The 14,121-nt window shown below is 39.6% G+C and overlaps 1 protein-coding gene across 2 annotated transcripts; it reads left to right on the top strand.

Annotated features, from left to right (window-relative positions):
* The first annotated feature begins 1,951 nt into the window (after positions 1 to 1,951).
* Positions 1,952 to 13,989, top strand: LOC120803119 (sodium/hydrogen exchanger 6-like). 2 transcript variants are annotated; one of them, XM_040151461.1, is made up of 16 exons: positions 1,952 to 2,325; positions 2,982 to 3,181; positions 4,145 to 4,222; positions 4,499 to 4,575; positions 4,732 to 4,844; positions 5,017 to 5,122; positions 6,934 to 7,075; positions 7,495 to 7,600; positions 8,374 to 8,462; positions 9,660 to 9,773; positions 10,267 to 10,378; positions 11,086 to 11,239; positions 11,348 to 11,378; positions 11,505 to 11,593; positions 12,000 to 12,105; positions 12,490 to 13,989. In XM_040151461.1, exons 1-16 carry the CDS (start codon positions 2,049 to 2,051, stop codon positions 12,811 to 12,813), a joined length of 2,118 nt encoding a protein of 705 aa, XP_040007395.1. In that variant the 5' UTR covers positions 1,952 to 2,048; the 3' UTR covers positions 12,814 to 13,989. The 2 variants fall into 2 exon arrangements, with proteins under 2 accessions (XP_040007395.1, XP_040007396.1); XM_040151462.1 differs by having other exon boundaries at positions 1,952 to 2,003.
* Positions 13,990 to 14,121: the final 132 nt, after the last annotated feature.

Below are 14,121 nucleotides of genomic sequence, written 5' to 3' on the forward strand. Positions count from 1 at the left end.
GCTGTCAAACATCACAGTTATCGTCTATTACATGGTAAGACATAAACCATCTTAACTTTTTAACAAAAGAAAGTAGAACAAAGTAGTGAGAAAGCCAAATCCACCATCTCTGCTTGTCATCTGTCAGGTTATATTTTCTGATGAAATTGGAATGCAATGAATTTTTTGGTAACATCAGAGTCCAAGATGTCTGATCTTTCCACCAGCATGTGAAAAAAAAAAAAGGCAGTTTTATCCATTTAAAATTAAATCTACAACACAATAGAATGCAAAAAGTGAAGGGGTCTGAATACTTTTTGAAGCCAGTGTATGTGTAACATACAACCTGAGATAAAGTGTTGTTTGTGTGTGACAGAAAGGTCATGTGATTCTTGATATGTGTGTCAAGCTGTATCTGCTGTTCCAAAGTTGAGTTTTGTGGGTTTTGTTTCCTGTTAGAGGAAACTGTTTCAAAAATAAAGATTATAGGTGTAAGGTATATCTACAGCTGAAGTGGTATGTTTTACATGTATACCAACACACAGACAAAAGTTGTTAAATCAACTTCATTGAAGAATTACCTCAAACAACTTGTTTACAACTTGTAAGCATGTCAAAATCTAACACAAAATGGTGATCTAACCCCTTCCTGTCAAAATACATTCAAAGGCAAAATACATTGTACTAATATATTGCAGAAGATCGGAACAGCATTTTGAAATTTAGCTTGTAATATGTTCCAAAACACGAATAAATTTGCCAGTGATATTTCCCCAATTACCGGTGTTACCAAAAAGGTAAGTATATTATGGTAATTTCAATTAGATCATGCACTCAGACAACATTTCTATGAGTCAACAATCAGCTCATCTCAGCTCATTTCCAGTGAATCGGACGTTACTTTGTCTGTGTACATATGTGTAAATCACTTTGACCTTAAAGCTCTTTTTCCTGTTTTCACAGAAAAAGGAGAGGCATTTTTTCCTATCTCTGAATTACGCTGTCTTTGTGTAGTCACAGACAGTTGGTCAGATCTTCCGGCTATAAATTCATCAGTTGTGAAACATCACACGGTCAAATGAAATACTTACTGAAAATTAAAATGATTCAGAAACACAGATACATTAGAATAATGTACTTCTTATGTTTAAAAATACAACAAAATTGAGACAGACTGTAAGCACATATTGATATTGCATCATAGGTGAATAAGCCTCATGGTGCTAAATGCTACCTTCTGACGTACCAGGTGTATGACGGTGCATAATATACTTCTGCTTATTGGAGTGACCCAGTCAGAATCCTGACCTTAACCCAATAGAGATGCCGTGATGGGATCTCGAGAGAACCGTTTACAGCAGACATCGTAAGAATATGTCTGAGCTGAAGCAGTTCTGTCAGGAAGAATGGTCCAAAATTCCCCATGAACATTGTGCAGGTCTGATCTGCAGCACTTGTTTGAGGTCATTGCTACCAAAGGAGGCTTGATCAGTTATTAAATCCAAGGGTTCACTTACCTTTTCCACTAGGACTGGTAAATGTTTAATGGGTTTGTTCAATAAAGACACTCAGGACTATAATTGTTTGTGTATTATTACCTTAAGCACATTATTTTTGCCTGTACTTGTGACTTTGATGAAGATTAGATCACATTTTATGATCGATTAATGCAGAAAACCAGCTAATTCCACAGGGTTCACATACTTTTTCTTGCCAGTTTCTTTTTCTACCTCAGTTTTTATTTAACCTATTTTTTTCTGTTTAATTCTAATTTGTATGATTATTTGTCATTTTCTTGCGTGTGTTCATAGTATATCTTTCTGGTGGATTTCATTGCACAGTCATGCGTCGTGTCGAACCTCAACCTTGAAACACCATGAAATGTCGGCGTTGGCCCCTAGACAACCAATCACGGGGTGACTTTTATTTTGAAGAACCGGAAGTTCCAGTGTTTTGATAACGGCGGCGGAAGAAGCTGTCATTTGCTCTCGTTTCGTCCAAGCGGTAGTTTCCCGACAAAACCGGTAGGAATTACATGACAAATGTGACCCGTTTCACAGAAAGTCACAATGGGAATTACACTGAGACGCTTTCTTGGTGTTAAACCGTCGAAAGCGCTCCCGTTGTTGCCTTTTCTGGTGACATTCGTGCTCGTCGGGAGCCAAGGCGAGAGCAATGCGATGGACAACGTCGCAACTGAGAGGATGGCTGAGGAGAGCCATCGCCAGGACAGTGCCAATCTTCTCATATTCATAATGCTCTTAACCCTCACCATTTTAACGATATGGCTGTTCAAACACCGGCGATTTAGGTTCCTGCACGAAACAGGACTCGCCATGATATATGGTAAGACCACTAACATTAGCTAACGGCAATGTCGACCATTTAATTTAACTTAGCGTTAATACTAGCCGGCTGTGATGGTGTTAGCCCCTCGAACTTGACCTGTGAGCTCACTTTGACAGCTTTCTCTTAGCCTTCATCGTGCATTGGGGGGGGGGGGACGTTCGCATTCAAACGAGTATTATTTGTGTAGTGTTATACTTACAGCCGATTATAAATAGTAACTGTGTCAGGGTTGTGGAATTGTGGCGGTCTTTTTCGTAGAGTTTGTCATTCTGTCAGCTGATTATTGAATAATAACTTCTAAGGCAATATGTGGGATATTTTTGCTACAGCAGCTGATTTAAAAAAAAAAAAAAAAAGCAACTCATCTTCCCCTTTAACTAGCCAGACACCTGCACCCTCATTCATTTTCAGCATGCAGCGAGGAGCTGCTTTGATGAATCCATGGCTTTCAGAATAATTAATTTGGCCCAATTAATATTTGTTTTTTGTAAGAGCCTAATCCAATCAAAAGCATGCAGCACACTCAAATAATTCAAGGCAGGTGTTTTAAATAGAACCTCACACTATTTTGCCACACAAGGGATATTTCCTGGAGATTTCTGGCCGACTGCTTTGCCTTTACCCCCTCTCTCCTCTTCTCCTCCTCCCCAAAGGCCTGTTGGTGGGTGTGATCCTGCGGTTCGGTGTCCACGTGCCCCAGAGCATGAGCGACGTGATCCTCAGCTGTGCTGTCAACGCCAGTCCTGCCACTCTGTTGGTCAACGTCAGCGGCCGATTCTACGAGTACACTCTGAAGGGGGAAGTCAGCCGGAGCAAAGGTCACCAAGTGCAGGACGATGAGATGCTGAGAAAGGCAAGGGGATGAACAGATGGAGCATATGGAGTTACCAACTGAAAATATATCTAATGGATATACTGATAAGGGCTTGACAGTAACCTTGAAATGAAAACTTTCAAATTCTGTAAATACAATTGAGTTTTGTCCATGTGACTGTATATAGTGTGATAAACAGCCTCAGCAAACTTTGACATAAGGTGCATTTCCACCGTAGGAACATTCCCCCAGGAACAGGAACCTTTGGAGCAACTCAGCTCCACTAACTGTGTTTCCACCAGACGAACCAGGCTCTGAATTAAGTTCCAGGGAGATAGTTTTACCAAACAAAAAAGTCCACGCTCAGGGGGCAGTAGTTTTTCAAGATTTAGGAAAGTCTGGGTTGGGGCTTGCAGTGCTGAGTGTGACTGATTGGTCAAGTCCGCTAGCATTTTCTGCAGCATTGTTATACAGCCCGGCATTTTTTTTAAAAACCCGCAACTGCAAACTTGTTGTTTTGCTTGTGGCTTGTGACCGACAGTAATCAGGATGGAGCAGCCCAGAAGATTTTATGACTGATGGACAGATGACGAAGTCCAACGTTTGTTGCCCATTTTGGCAGAGGACGACATTGTACACGCATCCAAATGACATGAAAAATGACCGTCGCACTCTTGATACATCAGTGGACTAATTTGCTCTGTCTTCTTTGGGCTTTGGCTCTGCTGTAGAAATCTAAATTGCAAAAACGCTGGAGGAACTTTTACCGCAAGGAAAGTACCCACACATTAGTTCTTGGGAAATGAAAGTTCCTGGAGCTTGTGGTGGAAAAGCACCTATATATCTAAAATGAAAATGTAAAAATGTTTTCAGTTTACTGGTTTGCATACACAAACAGTATATACTGTGAAGAAAGTTGGAAAAGTGTCATGTTGAACAAGTGGGGAATTCGCTACTTGTAAAAAGGTGTATAACTTCTTATAACTTAACCCCTGTCTTCAGGTGACCTTTGACCCAGAAGTGTTTTTCAACATTTTACTGCCTCCCATCATCTTCCACGCCGGTTACAGTCTGAAAAGGGTAAGAGGGTCAAAAGGAGTTATGATACTCTATTCCTGGAAAATAACAGTCAGATTCAGGTTTTTCACAAATAAGATTTTATACAAATTACTTATGATTTAAAATGAGATGTTTTTTATTTTCTACAGAATATTGCATTACAATTAAAAGCTGAATTATTTTACATGTGACTACACATACATTTATGATTATTTTGATACTTGTCTATATTCTTCCAACCTCACAACCAGTACTAGACATCCTCCGTTTAAATAAACCTGTCTTTTTCTGTTTCAGAGACATTTTTTCAGAAACATCGGCTCCATCCTGGCCTATGCTTTCATGGGAACAGTTATATCGTGCTTTGTTATCGGGTAAGTCATTTGGGGTTCTCTGAAATAACCTCATAAATGTGATGTTTTGTTTTCACCATTATGCTCTACATTCAGACTCACATAATGGAAGATTTTATCTCATTTCATCTGATAAGCTTTGTTGTGCGTCTTGTTTGCGTCCTTCTTTCCTGCTAGGTTGATCATGTATGGCTTTGTGTCCTTCATGAAAGTTGTGGGTCAGCTAGGGGGAGATTTTTACTTTACTGACTGCCTCTTCTTCGGGGCCATAGTTTCGGCAACAGACCCAGGTAAGTAATGTCGCATTAGCTTTCACTATCTATATATTCAGCATCAATGGAGGCAGCTTAGCAATGAATCTTTATTTTTCATATGATGATCATTGTTTGAGGACTTTCCTTGCTCCTATTGTCCTATGCAATATTCATGCATGTTTTATTTTTTTCTTCCTCTGTATTCCAGTGACAGTGCTGGCTATCTTCAATGAGCTCAAGGTAGATGTGGACCTGTATGCTTTACTCTTCGGGGAGAGTGTCCTCAATGATGCTGTGGCCATTGTTCTCTCTTCGTAAGCACTGATTACATCCTACAGAAATATACACGTGGGCCCTCACAGCAACAGTATTTCCCACTTGTCTTTTGTCAAAGCAACAGTAGTTCCCCATTAAAGAATAGGCTCACATTTTTTTTAAGTCTATCTCAAAACAATACATTTCAATAGTTACTAGTTTCTGTAATCATTCCTCCTGTTCATATTGGCTGTTAAAAGATCCCTTCCTAACATGTCTCCAAAAGAAGTGATGGGGACAAAATGCATTGCCCCTTTTTTTTTTGGTGTAAAAGCATGTTCTTAAGTTCAGTTGAAGCTCATGGGAGGCTCCAGCAGTCTTGAGTTAGATAAATCAAGTGGGTGTTTTTACAAAGCTACCAACTTTCTGGTGTGAAATTCAACATTTTGTTTTTTTATAAAGTTTTTCCTTGCTAAGCTTCAACTGAGGGATAGTAACACAAATAATTTTGTACTAAAAAGACGGAAACTTCAGAAGATCCTTGTTTGTTTTGTCAGACTGACTGCTTAAACCTCATATAAGCTTCAGTTAAAAAATTCATTTTTACACAGAACGAGGACCATGGATTTTGTCCCCAGTCACTTAAATTAGTATTGTATTAGGAAGGGATCCTTTCATGGCCAGTATGGACAGGAGGAACAATTACAGTGACCAATAACATTTAAAACGTGCATATAAGGGCACATATGTGTTGTTGTAAGACAAATTAAATTGTGAAAATGTGAACCTGTCCTTTAACCCTAGCTCTGTGTTGCTGACCTGCACTGTAATCATGCTACTTCTGGCAAATTCAGCTGTTTGTGTTGTACATTGCACATGAATGGACACTAATCATACTAACATCCATCCCTGTCATTTCACTGCTTGCCTCCCTTCACCCACCCGTGTCATTCATCGCCCGCCTGTACGTATGTATGCAGTGTTCTCCTCCGGTTGGAGAAACAGGGTAGGCAGGAGGCTGGAGCTATGCACTCCCCAGGAGACGATGGCCCAGTCTTCTCCGAGGGGGTAGAGGAATGGCTGGGAGAAAACCAGACATTGAGCCCCCGGTGGGTGGGTGGGTGGTTGTGCCGGCAGTGTTATAGCGCTAGAATCTGATCATCTTAATTCAGCCAATGTGATGCAGATCTTTTATTTAGAGTGTAGCCGTGAACCACCACCCATTAAGATGATCACTACCCTCCCCTACACCCCCCAGTCACTGAAGCCCTTTTATATCCACTCATTGTATCATTTTTCTCTCTGATCTACAGAACCAGCAAATGACCAAAAAATACTTTATTATTGATGTTTTGGTAATCTCTGCTGTCTAAAAGGTTTAATACTGCTGGATATTAGGGCTGGTGATTTGCTTTGTTGGTCTTGAGGTAATTTGGGTGCTATGCGTCATAAATGGTTAGCGCCTGAATTGTTTTTTTCTTTATTTATTTGCACTCTCATTGGGTATCAACCAAATAGAGTTGAGAGATCCAAGATCCAATCAGAGTTGGGCATGCAAGACACTAACCTCTTCCCTTTTTATGACTGTGAAACCCAACTCCAGTCCATGTGTGTAGAGTTTTTGTTTAGTTTTTAATGGGAAACCAAGATCCCCTAAATTTATACAAAATCAGAATTGGATTTGGGTTGCTGCAGGTTTAATTTGACGCTTGACCAACATCTTGAAAATTGTTTCCGTTTGTGTCTATCTGAGCATGTGTGGGGCATCTGACCAGTTTCCCTTCCTGGATTCTCAGTAACCGTGTATTTCCTTTTTTCATGTAAATGTTTTTTTTTTTTTTCTGTGTACTCCCGTCTGTCTGCCCTTCAGCTCTATTGTTGCGTACCAGCCTGCAGGAGACAACAGCCACAGCTTTGAGGCCATGGCCATGTTGAAATCTTTCGGCATCTTTCTGGGCGTCTTCAGTGGATCCTTTGCTCTTGGAGTGGCCACTGGAGTCATGACCGCTTTCATATCCTTTCACCTGTTTCTTACCGTTACATAATGTTGAGGAGTAATAATAATTAATAATAATATAATAATTTATATTCACAAGTATGCATAAGAACCAACAGACTAACACTACAGGGATTAAAACAGTTGTCCTGCTTCTAATTCAAGAAAACTGCAGCTGTTAAATCATTGTAGACCAGACCAGATGGGTGTAGCCGGAATTTTATATTTGAACAATAAAATAGAACAGTGCTTACGTACTTCTATACTTCATTTGTTTTATTCCATCTGTTCAGATTGTCTCATCTTACCAAGACAATGTCTTTCAATTCATTCTCATTAATATATATCTGTGTTTCTGTTGTCACTTATGAGGGCTGCAGGTGTACTGTGGATGTGCCGGTTCTTGTTTTGTCCTTGACTTTCAATTTTTATCACGTGACCAAGTTCACTAAGTTGAGAGACTTCCCGTTGCTGGAGACAGCTCTCTTTTTCCTCATGTCCTGGAGCACTTTCCTGTTGGCCGAGGCCTGCGGGTTCACAGGTACACCCAGTACTCCTGCATGCAATTTAAACAGTGTAGATCCTGGCATCTGTTTCAGATTTAGTTTCAGTCTTAGGCCTTTGACAAAAATACAAATGACTTTTAATGACATTTTGGTCATTTGATGAGTATTTGCTATTGTCTAGTCTAAAAAAAATTTAGATTAACTTAATTTTGATTTTACAAGACTCAGTCTGATGTTTAATCGTGTATTTTTTTTTCTGCTTTATGAAACCTGTACATGGGCCATTCTTCAAGAAACCAGAAATGTTTAGCTATCTTAGGTTTTCTTCTTAGGAAGATCCAACTGTCAACCTAAAAGTGATGACACTGTCATTAACACAGTGAGGGATGAACCATTCACACCAGGACACTTGAAGTCATCAAACCATGTTATTCACACCCTCAAGCTTTGTGATGTACATGGGATGGATATTTAAATTAGATGTGTTATTCTCCTAAACCACAAGATTGCAAAGGACCTTGCGTACCTGTTCGCACAACTGAGTATCCATTGTCACATTATTATTTATTTTTTTTATGAAAATTGTGATACATCTCACCATAGTTTTTGTTTTTTCAAATGTTTATTTCTATGTTGTTACTTAATTTTCTTACTGAAAAAGACTAGATGAATATTTTTTTGTCTTTTCATTGACAAAATTAATGCTGATTTTTTTTTTTTCCAAATGCTTTTGAACCCCCTCCACTAAAGTATAATTTAGAATGTTTTGAGTGACACTGAAGTGAAATCTGTCTTTGTTTTTATTCAGGTGTAGTAGCTGTGCTGTTCTGTGGGATCACTCAGGCTCACTACACCTACAACAATCTCTCCCCTGAATCTCAGGACAGGACCAAACAGGTGAAATGCGATCACAGTGATCCCAACCCACTGTAACTACTATGTTTTAAAGAACTTTAATCAATGCACCACAACACATTATGCCAAGACCAACACTGCTACTACCAGTAATACTACTCTCAGTATCATAGGTTATTTGTATTTCCATTCAAAAAAAAATCTAGTTTTACAAAGTTGCAGAATTGAAGAAAAACACAATAAAAATAAATAAAAACACAGAGAAATGTCTTACAAGAAAATAGTCAGAAGAGCGGATGTTTGACAAATGACAAACCCCTGTTTTACTTTTGTTAAGTTGCAGAGAGTTCTGAGAAAACCAAAAGCTGATGTAATTTATTAGCTGAAACACAGAGGGGATTGACCTGATGGCCACGGGTCCTTTGTACAAATATTTGTGTCATCTAGGCAGAGCTGAACCAATATGTTTTTAACAATACCAGCTAGTGGAAGCATATAGAGGCTAAATAACCTTGACCCCAGCATCATAACGTGTCACCACATGACGGGGTGAGAAGTTTGTGGACATGAGTATGTAGCACAGCACTGTGTTTCTAATGGATTAGATTGGATATGGACTAGAATAAATCCGTGGTCATCTGTATCAACGGCAGTGAGATTGAGAAGAACCAAGATAGACATGTCTCTGAATATCTAGTAATGCCGTGATTAAAAAAAATGAGAAATTCAGTTTGTGTGCCTTTCAGAGCCTGAAAACTAGACTGAAATGAAGAAAATCATAATTTGCGTTGTAATAGTCAGTTAAGTGAATACACAGTATGTTCTTAGTTATATTCAGGACATCAGTTGGGGATTTTAAAAGCAATGTAACTAAAGTAAATTAAAAGCACTTTTGGTTGCAGTGTGTGATAGTGGATTAAGTGCTGTTGGCTTTTATGGCAATCACTTTATTTCTATAGAATGCAAATAAACATCACAGTTTTCATTTGGGCAGGGTTTTATGCGAGATTTGGAGGAGTTAACATGTCTGTCAATAGGTTAGAATAACAGTTGACAGTTATGGCACATGTGGGTTGTATCTGCTTTTCTGGTTAGTGTCCTATCCAATCCATGTCAACATTCAGCTGGCATTTTTCCGAAAGCTATACACGTATATGACTTGTAGGTTTACACTGAATGCCGTGTGAATTTTTCCTGTTTGTTTTCAGTATGTGTATTTGTTTGTCTTTTACCCATCAGTTGTTTGAGCTTCTGAACTTCCTGGCAGAGAACTTCATCTTCTCCTATATGGGTCTGACTCTCTTCTCCTTCCAGTCACATGTTTTCAACCCTTTGTTCATCATTGGAGCCTTTGTATCCTTTACTCTGCCTGGTGTTAATGCTCCGCACAAACAAATCAAGGCCTTTCTGGTGCTATCTGAAAAATGCGTTGTTCCACACAACCACTGGTTGGTCTTTTAGGCTTGTAAATATTTTGATGATGCTGTTATTTACCATAACATGTTCCCCTGGTAAACCTGCCTGCATTTGTTAAAAACTCCAGTAAATCTATGAAAATATGGCATGATACTAATGCTAGCAATACTGCCGCCCATACTATACAGTATAGTTCAGTATGTTCATACAGTATATGTATTTTAAAGTATATTTTATTCCGTGCTTCAGGGAGCCCAAGAATAATAAAACAAGCAGAATGAAATTGAGAACACATTTAAAGGAAACATTAGTCAACCTTGAGACAGAATTTCAGTACTGCCATCTACCCATGATTATTTTCCAAACCAGCCTGCCTGCAGTGTATTATTATTTCACTGTGTTGTGCCCTTGACCTTCCTGTGTGGTGTAGGTGGCAGTGTTTCTGGGCAGAGCAGCAAACATCTACCCTTTGTCCTTCCTGCTCAACTTGGGCCGCAAGAACAAAATTGGGTCTAACTTTCAGCACGTCATGATGTTTGCAGGTATGTAGGGTCTCTGATTTTCTACATAGTAAAGATGAGTGAAGTTTCTCAGGCTTGGACCCAAACGGAGTAAACTACCACTCACCTGTGATGTGGTTCCATGAAATAAACTGTCAGTGGAAGTTTAAAAACATTATCCATTAGTCTAGATAATGTTGTGCTAAGGCAGTCTCTTTTTAGACCAACAACACTCCCACTCACATACAGTATTGTTATGAATAACCGCTCATGCAGGAGCTGACATTTAAGGTTGAAACGGGCTAATTCTAAAAATCCCCTTCATCTCTCTGCTCATATTTGTTTGTGTTTAAACCAACAGGGTTTTTTCCCTTTAATTATGCAGAGAATTTAAAAATGTTATCTCGGGGCATAATCTAAATATGATGAATAAACTTTAAATATAACTGATTAGCATTGCTACATGCTATGGTGATGAATGCCTACACGGCCATGAGAGGAAAAAACACCCACATCGACAGACTGAAGAATAAGCTTGCTAACAAATAACATCAGCAGTTAGGAAAAATGGACCCCAAGAGCTGCAATATTGAGTGAAGTTAAACACATTTTGCAGCATCTCTTGAGCTGATGTGTAATGAAAAATTGCACAGTGTCTCACTCTGGGCCCCTCTCACACAGTATTATGGTGAAACACACATACACTCTTTCTTAGTCTCTCATACTGTCCTGCCTTCTGTCTCTCCCAGGTCTGCGTGGGGCAATGACCTTTGCTCTTTCTATCCGAGACACAGCGACGTACGCTCGTCAGATGATGTTTTCAACCACCCTCCTAATTGTCTTCTTCACTGTCTGGATCTGTGGCGGGGGCACCATGCCCATGCTGTCCTTCATGAGCATACCGTAAGGCTGTACAACTGTTTGTGTGCCTTTTATCTCTCTGACTGCGTTTCATCCACTCTATTGAATGTTTTTCTGTCAAAATCATGGCTGCTAACTTTTCCCTTTCAGAGTGGGTGTGGACTCTGATCAAGAAAACTCTGTAAGTAATCATGACAGATTGAAATCTCTTGTTTTAGCAGTTATTTAAAATTCTTCTAACCATACATCAAATAAAAACATTACAAGGAACGAAACAGTAAATAAATATGAATGTTCGGCTTAACAGAGTTCGGCGGGGTTGGATGGGTCACTGCGGAGGAACACCAAACACGAGAGCGCCTGGCCCTTCAGGATCTGGTATAACTTTGACCACAAGTATCCTTTGAGCCATGGATCACATATTTAAAATCTTGTAGATGGTGAATTCAGCTTTGAACACCAGAGGGTGCTCTTCACAAAGAAGTATCAAGTAGTAACTTGATCTTTCTTTATGGGAGTGTTACTGATAGAGCCTCAAACTAAATATTTTAAAATACATACATACTATTTTATAGTCCTTGGAGGTTTTTTTTTTTTTTGATCCCAAACCCTTAAAATTTTGCTGAAAAGGTCTCTTAGTAAGCCCTGAACTGCATATAAGATTCATGATAAGATACTGATAAAGTTTGCATAGTATTTTCCAGTTTCAAACACATCAGACAGTTTGCTGACTTATTAGGTTGTTTACTTGAAAGTAAGTGTGTCTAAACAGTTAAGTCCTTGACAGAAGCTTGTTCACCAGCTACCTGAAACCCCTCCTGACCCACAGCGGTCCGCCTCTCACTGCTACTCTGCCTGCTTGTTGTGGACCGCTAGCACGATGCCTCACCAGCCCACAAGCCTATGAGGTTTGGACATAAACCACCATTTAATACAGTTGAAGTTTCTTTTCATTAAATGCCCCAACAGTAACTCGTTTGACCATAGGAAATAAACAGAGATTTAGTGAAACAATAGTGTTACTAATGAGTTTCTTTACTTTTCTTAATTGTTATTTGAAATATATACCTGTTTTTCAACGCTTAAGATGAAACTTATATGTAAACTTGAACTTGTGTGTTGAAGTTTGGTGGTGGGGCTTCACCACTGTTTGTATTTGGATACTGACTTTATTTAAAGTAATAGTTTTTTTGCGGTTCAACTCTCCTTCCCCTGTGATTGTAATCATCTTCATCTCTTCCGTCCCTTGCTTTTCTTTTTTCCCCTCCTCCTTTCCCCTTTGCACGTACCAGAATGAAGGTCAGCTCCATGACGATGACTCTGACTTCATCCTGAACGATGCCAGCGTGAGCTCCATGTATGCCGACGTCACCGTCAGCACAGACGCATCCGGATCCCGCACCATCAACCGCAAGCGCTCCTCCACCACCAGCACCGCGGGTGGCCCGTCTGATGAAGGTCTGGATCGAGAGCTCGCCCTGGCGGAACATGAAGTGGCAATCAGGGGCACCCGTCTGGTACTGCCGATGGATGACCCAGTGGAGCCCCCGACCACGGTCACCCTGCCCCCGCCACCCTCCCCGCCACGCTCCGACCCTCGCAGGCACAGACTGTAAGAAGGCTTGCGCTGTCAGGATTCAGTTTGTTTCAGAAATCTCAAATCATCTAAGCTGATTTCACAAAGAAACAATCTGTTAGTTGATTTGTTTGGATTTGTGATTGAAATGTCAAACTGTTTTTGTCCCACGTTGACGCGGTTACCTCTCTTGTCTAAGGTTTTCAAAATAGTCTGAGTTTTGTGACAAACTTGAGGTGTGCTTGATTTAACTCACCATTTAGGTGGATTACTTTAATCTTGAATGTGAATGCACTATATGTAAGGCAAGGTACTGTAAATCAAGTGCACCTCAAGTGTAGTGGTTACTTAAATATCATGCCAGATGCACGTTTAGCTAACATTTAAGGAGGCGGTAGATTTTGCTCCCAAGTTTGTACTAGTACGGCAATATGCCAGTGCTTTTGTCTGTTCTCTCTAAAACCCCCAAACACACTCTGACTGTGCGCAGCGATCCCTTAAACAGTTTTATATGCAGTTAAGACTTTTCTCTGTGGTGAGGTTGCTCCTGACAAAAGGTCCTGTATCTGTCTAGCTTCCGTCAAGTATTTGTATGATGACCTACAGTATCTTAACAAATTTAGGGCAGTTCAAAGCTAACCTGAAACTTTGCGCTGTTACCACTTATTAACACTTATTACGGAGCATTTACACTACAGTTACATTACTAATCTCAATAGTGTATCCACAGACGGGTTGACCTGACCTCGAGTTATCTTTCCCTGCATTCCGTGTGCTTGCCTCCTGCTCAATGGAGAAGGTTTAAAGAGGTGAAACGAGGGATTTTAATTGGCTGAAGAGGAAGCCAGTAGGAAAGGATATTGTCATCTGTGATGGGAACAGTAATGGGTTTTTAATTTTAAAAGACAACAAATATTTTCTACAACAAGATTGTAGGTAAATTAGAGCCACAGCGGTTAGCCGATTAATTGATTAGTTGTTTGATGGAAACTTAATTGGCAACTATTTTAACACTGCAGTCATTCTATCAGTTATCTCTTATGTTATCATCATTTTTCAGCTGTTTTGAGTTGAGGATTTGCCACTTTTCTTTAAGACAGTAAATTGAATGTCTCTTTGGTTTTGGACAAAACACACTGAAGACATTACCTGGGCTTAGAGAAATTTGAAATGGCATTTTCACAATTTTTTTTTTCTTTTACAGCACCGTATTCTCACAGACTGAACAATTAATCAATTATTCAAGAAAATAATTGTGAAATATAATGAAAATAATCTTCAGTTGCAGCCCTAAAGTACTATGGACACTATAAGGCCAACTTTAACTGCTTCCTCAACAGTGTCCTGA

This window comes from Xiphias gladius, chromosome 17 (assembly GCF_016859285.1).
Source record: "Xiphias gladius isolate SHS-SW01 ecotype Sanya breed wild chromosome 17, ASM1685928v1, whole genome shotgun sequence".
NCBI classification, from domain to species: domain Eukaryota; kingdom Metazoa; phylum Chordata; class Actinopteri; order Istiophoriformes; family Xiphiidae; genus Xiphias; species Xiphias gladius.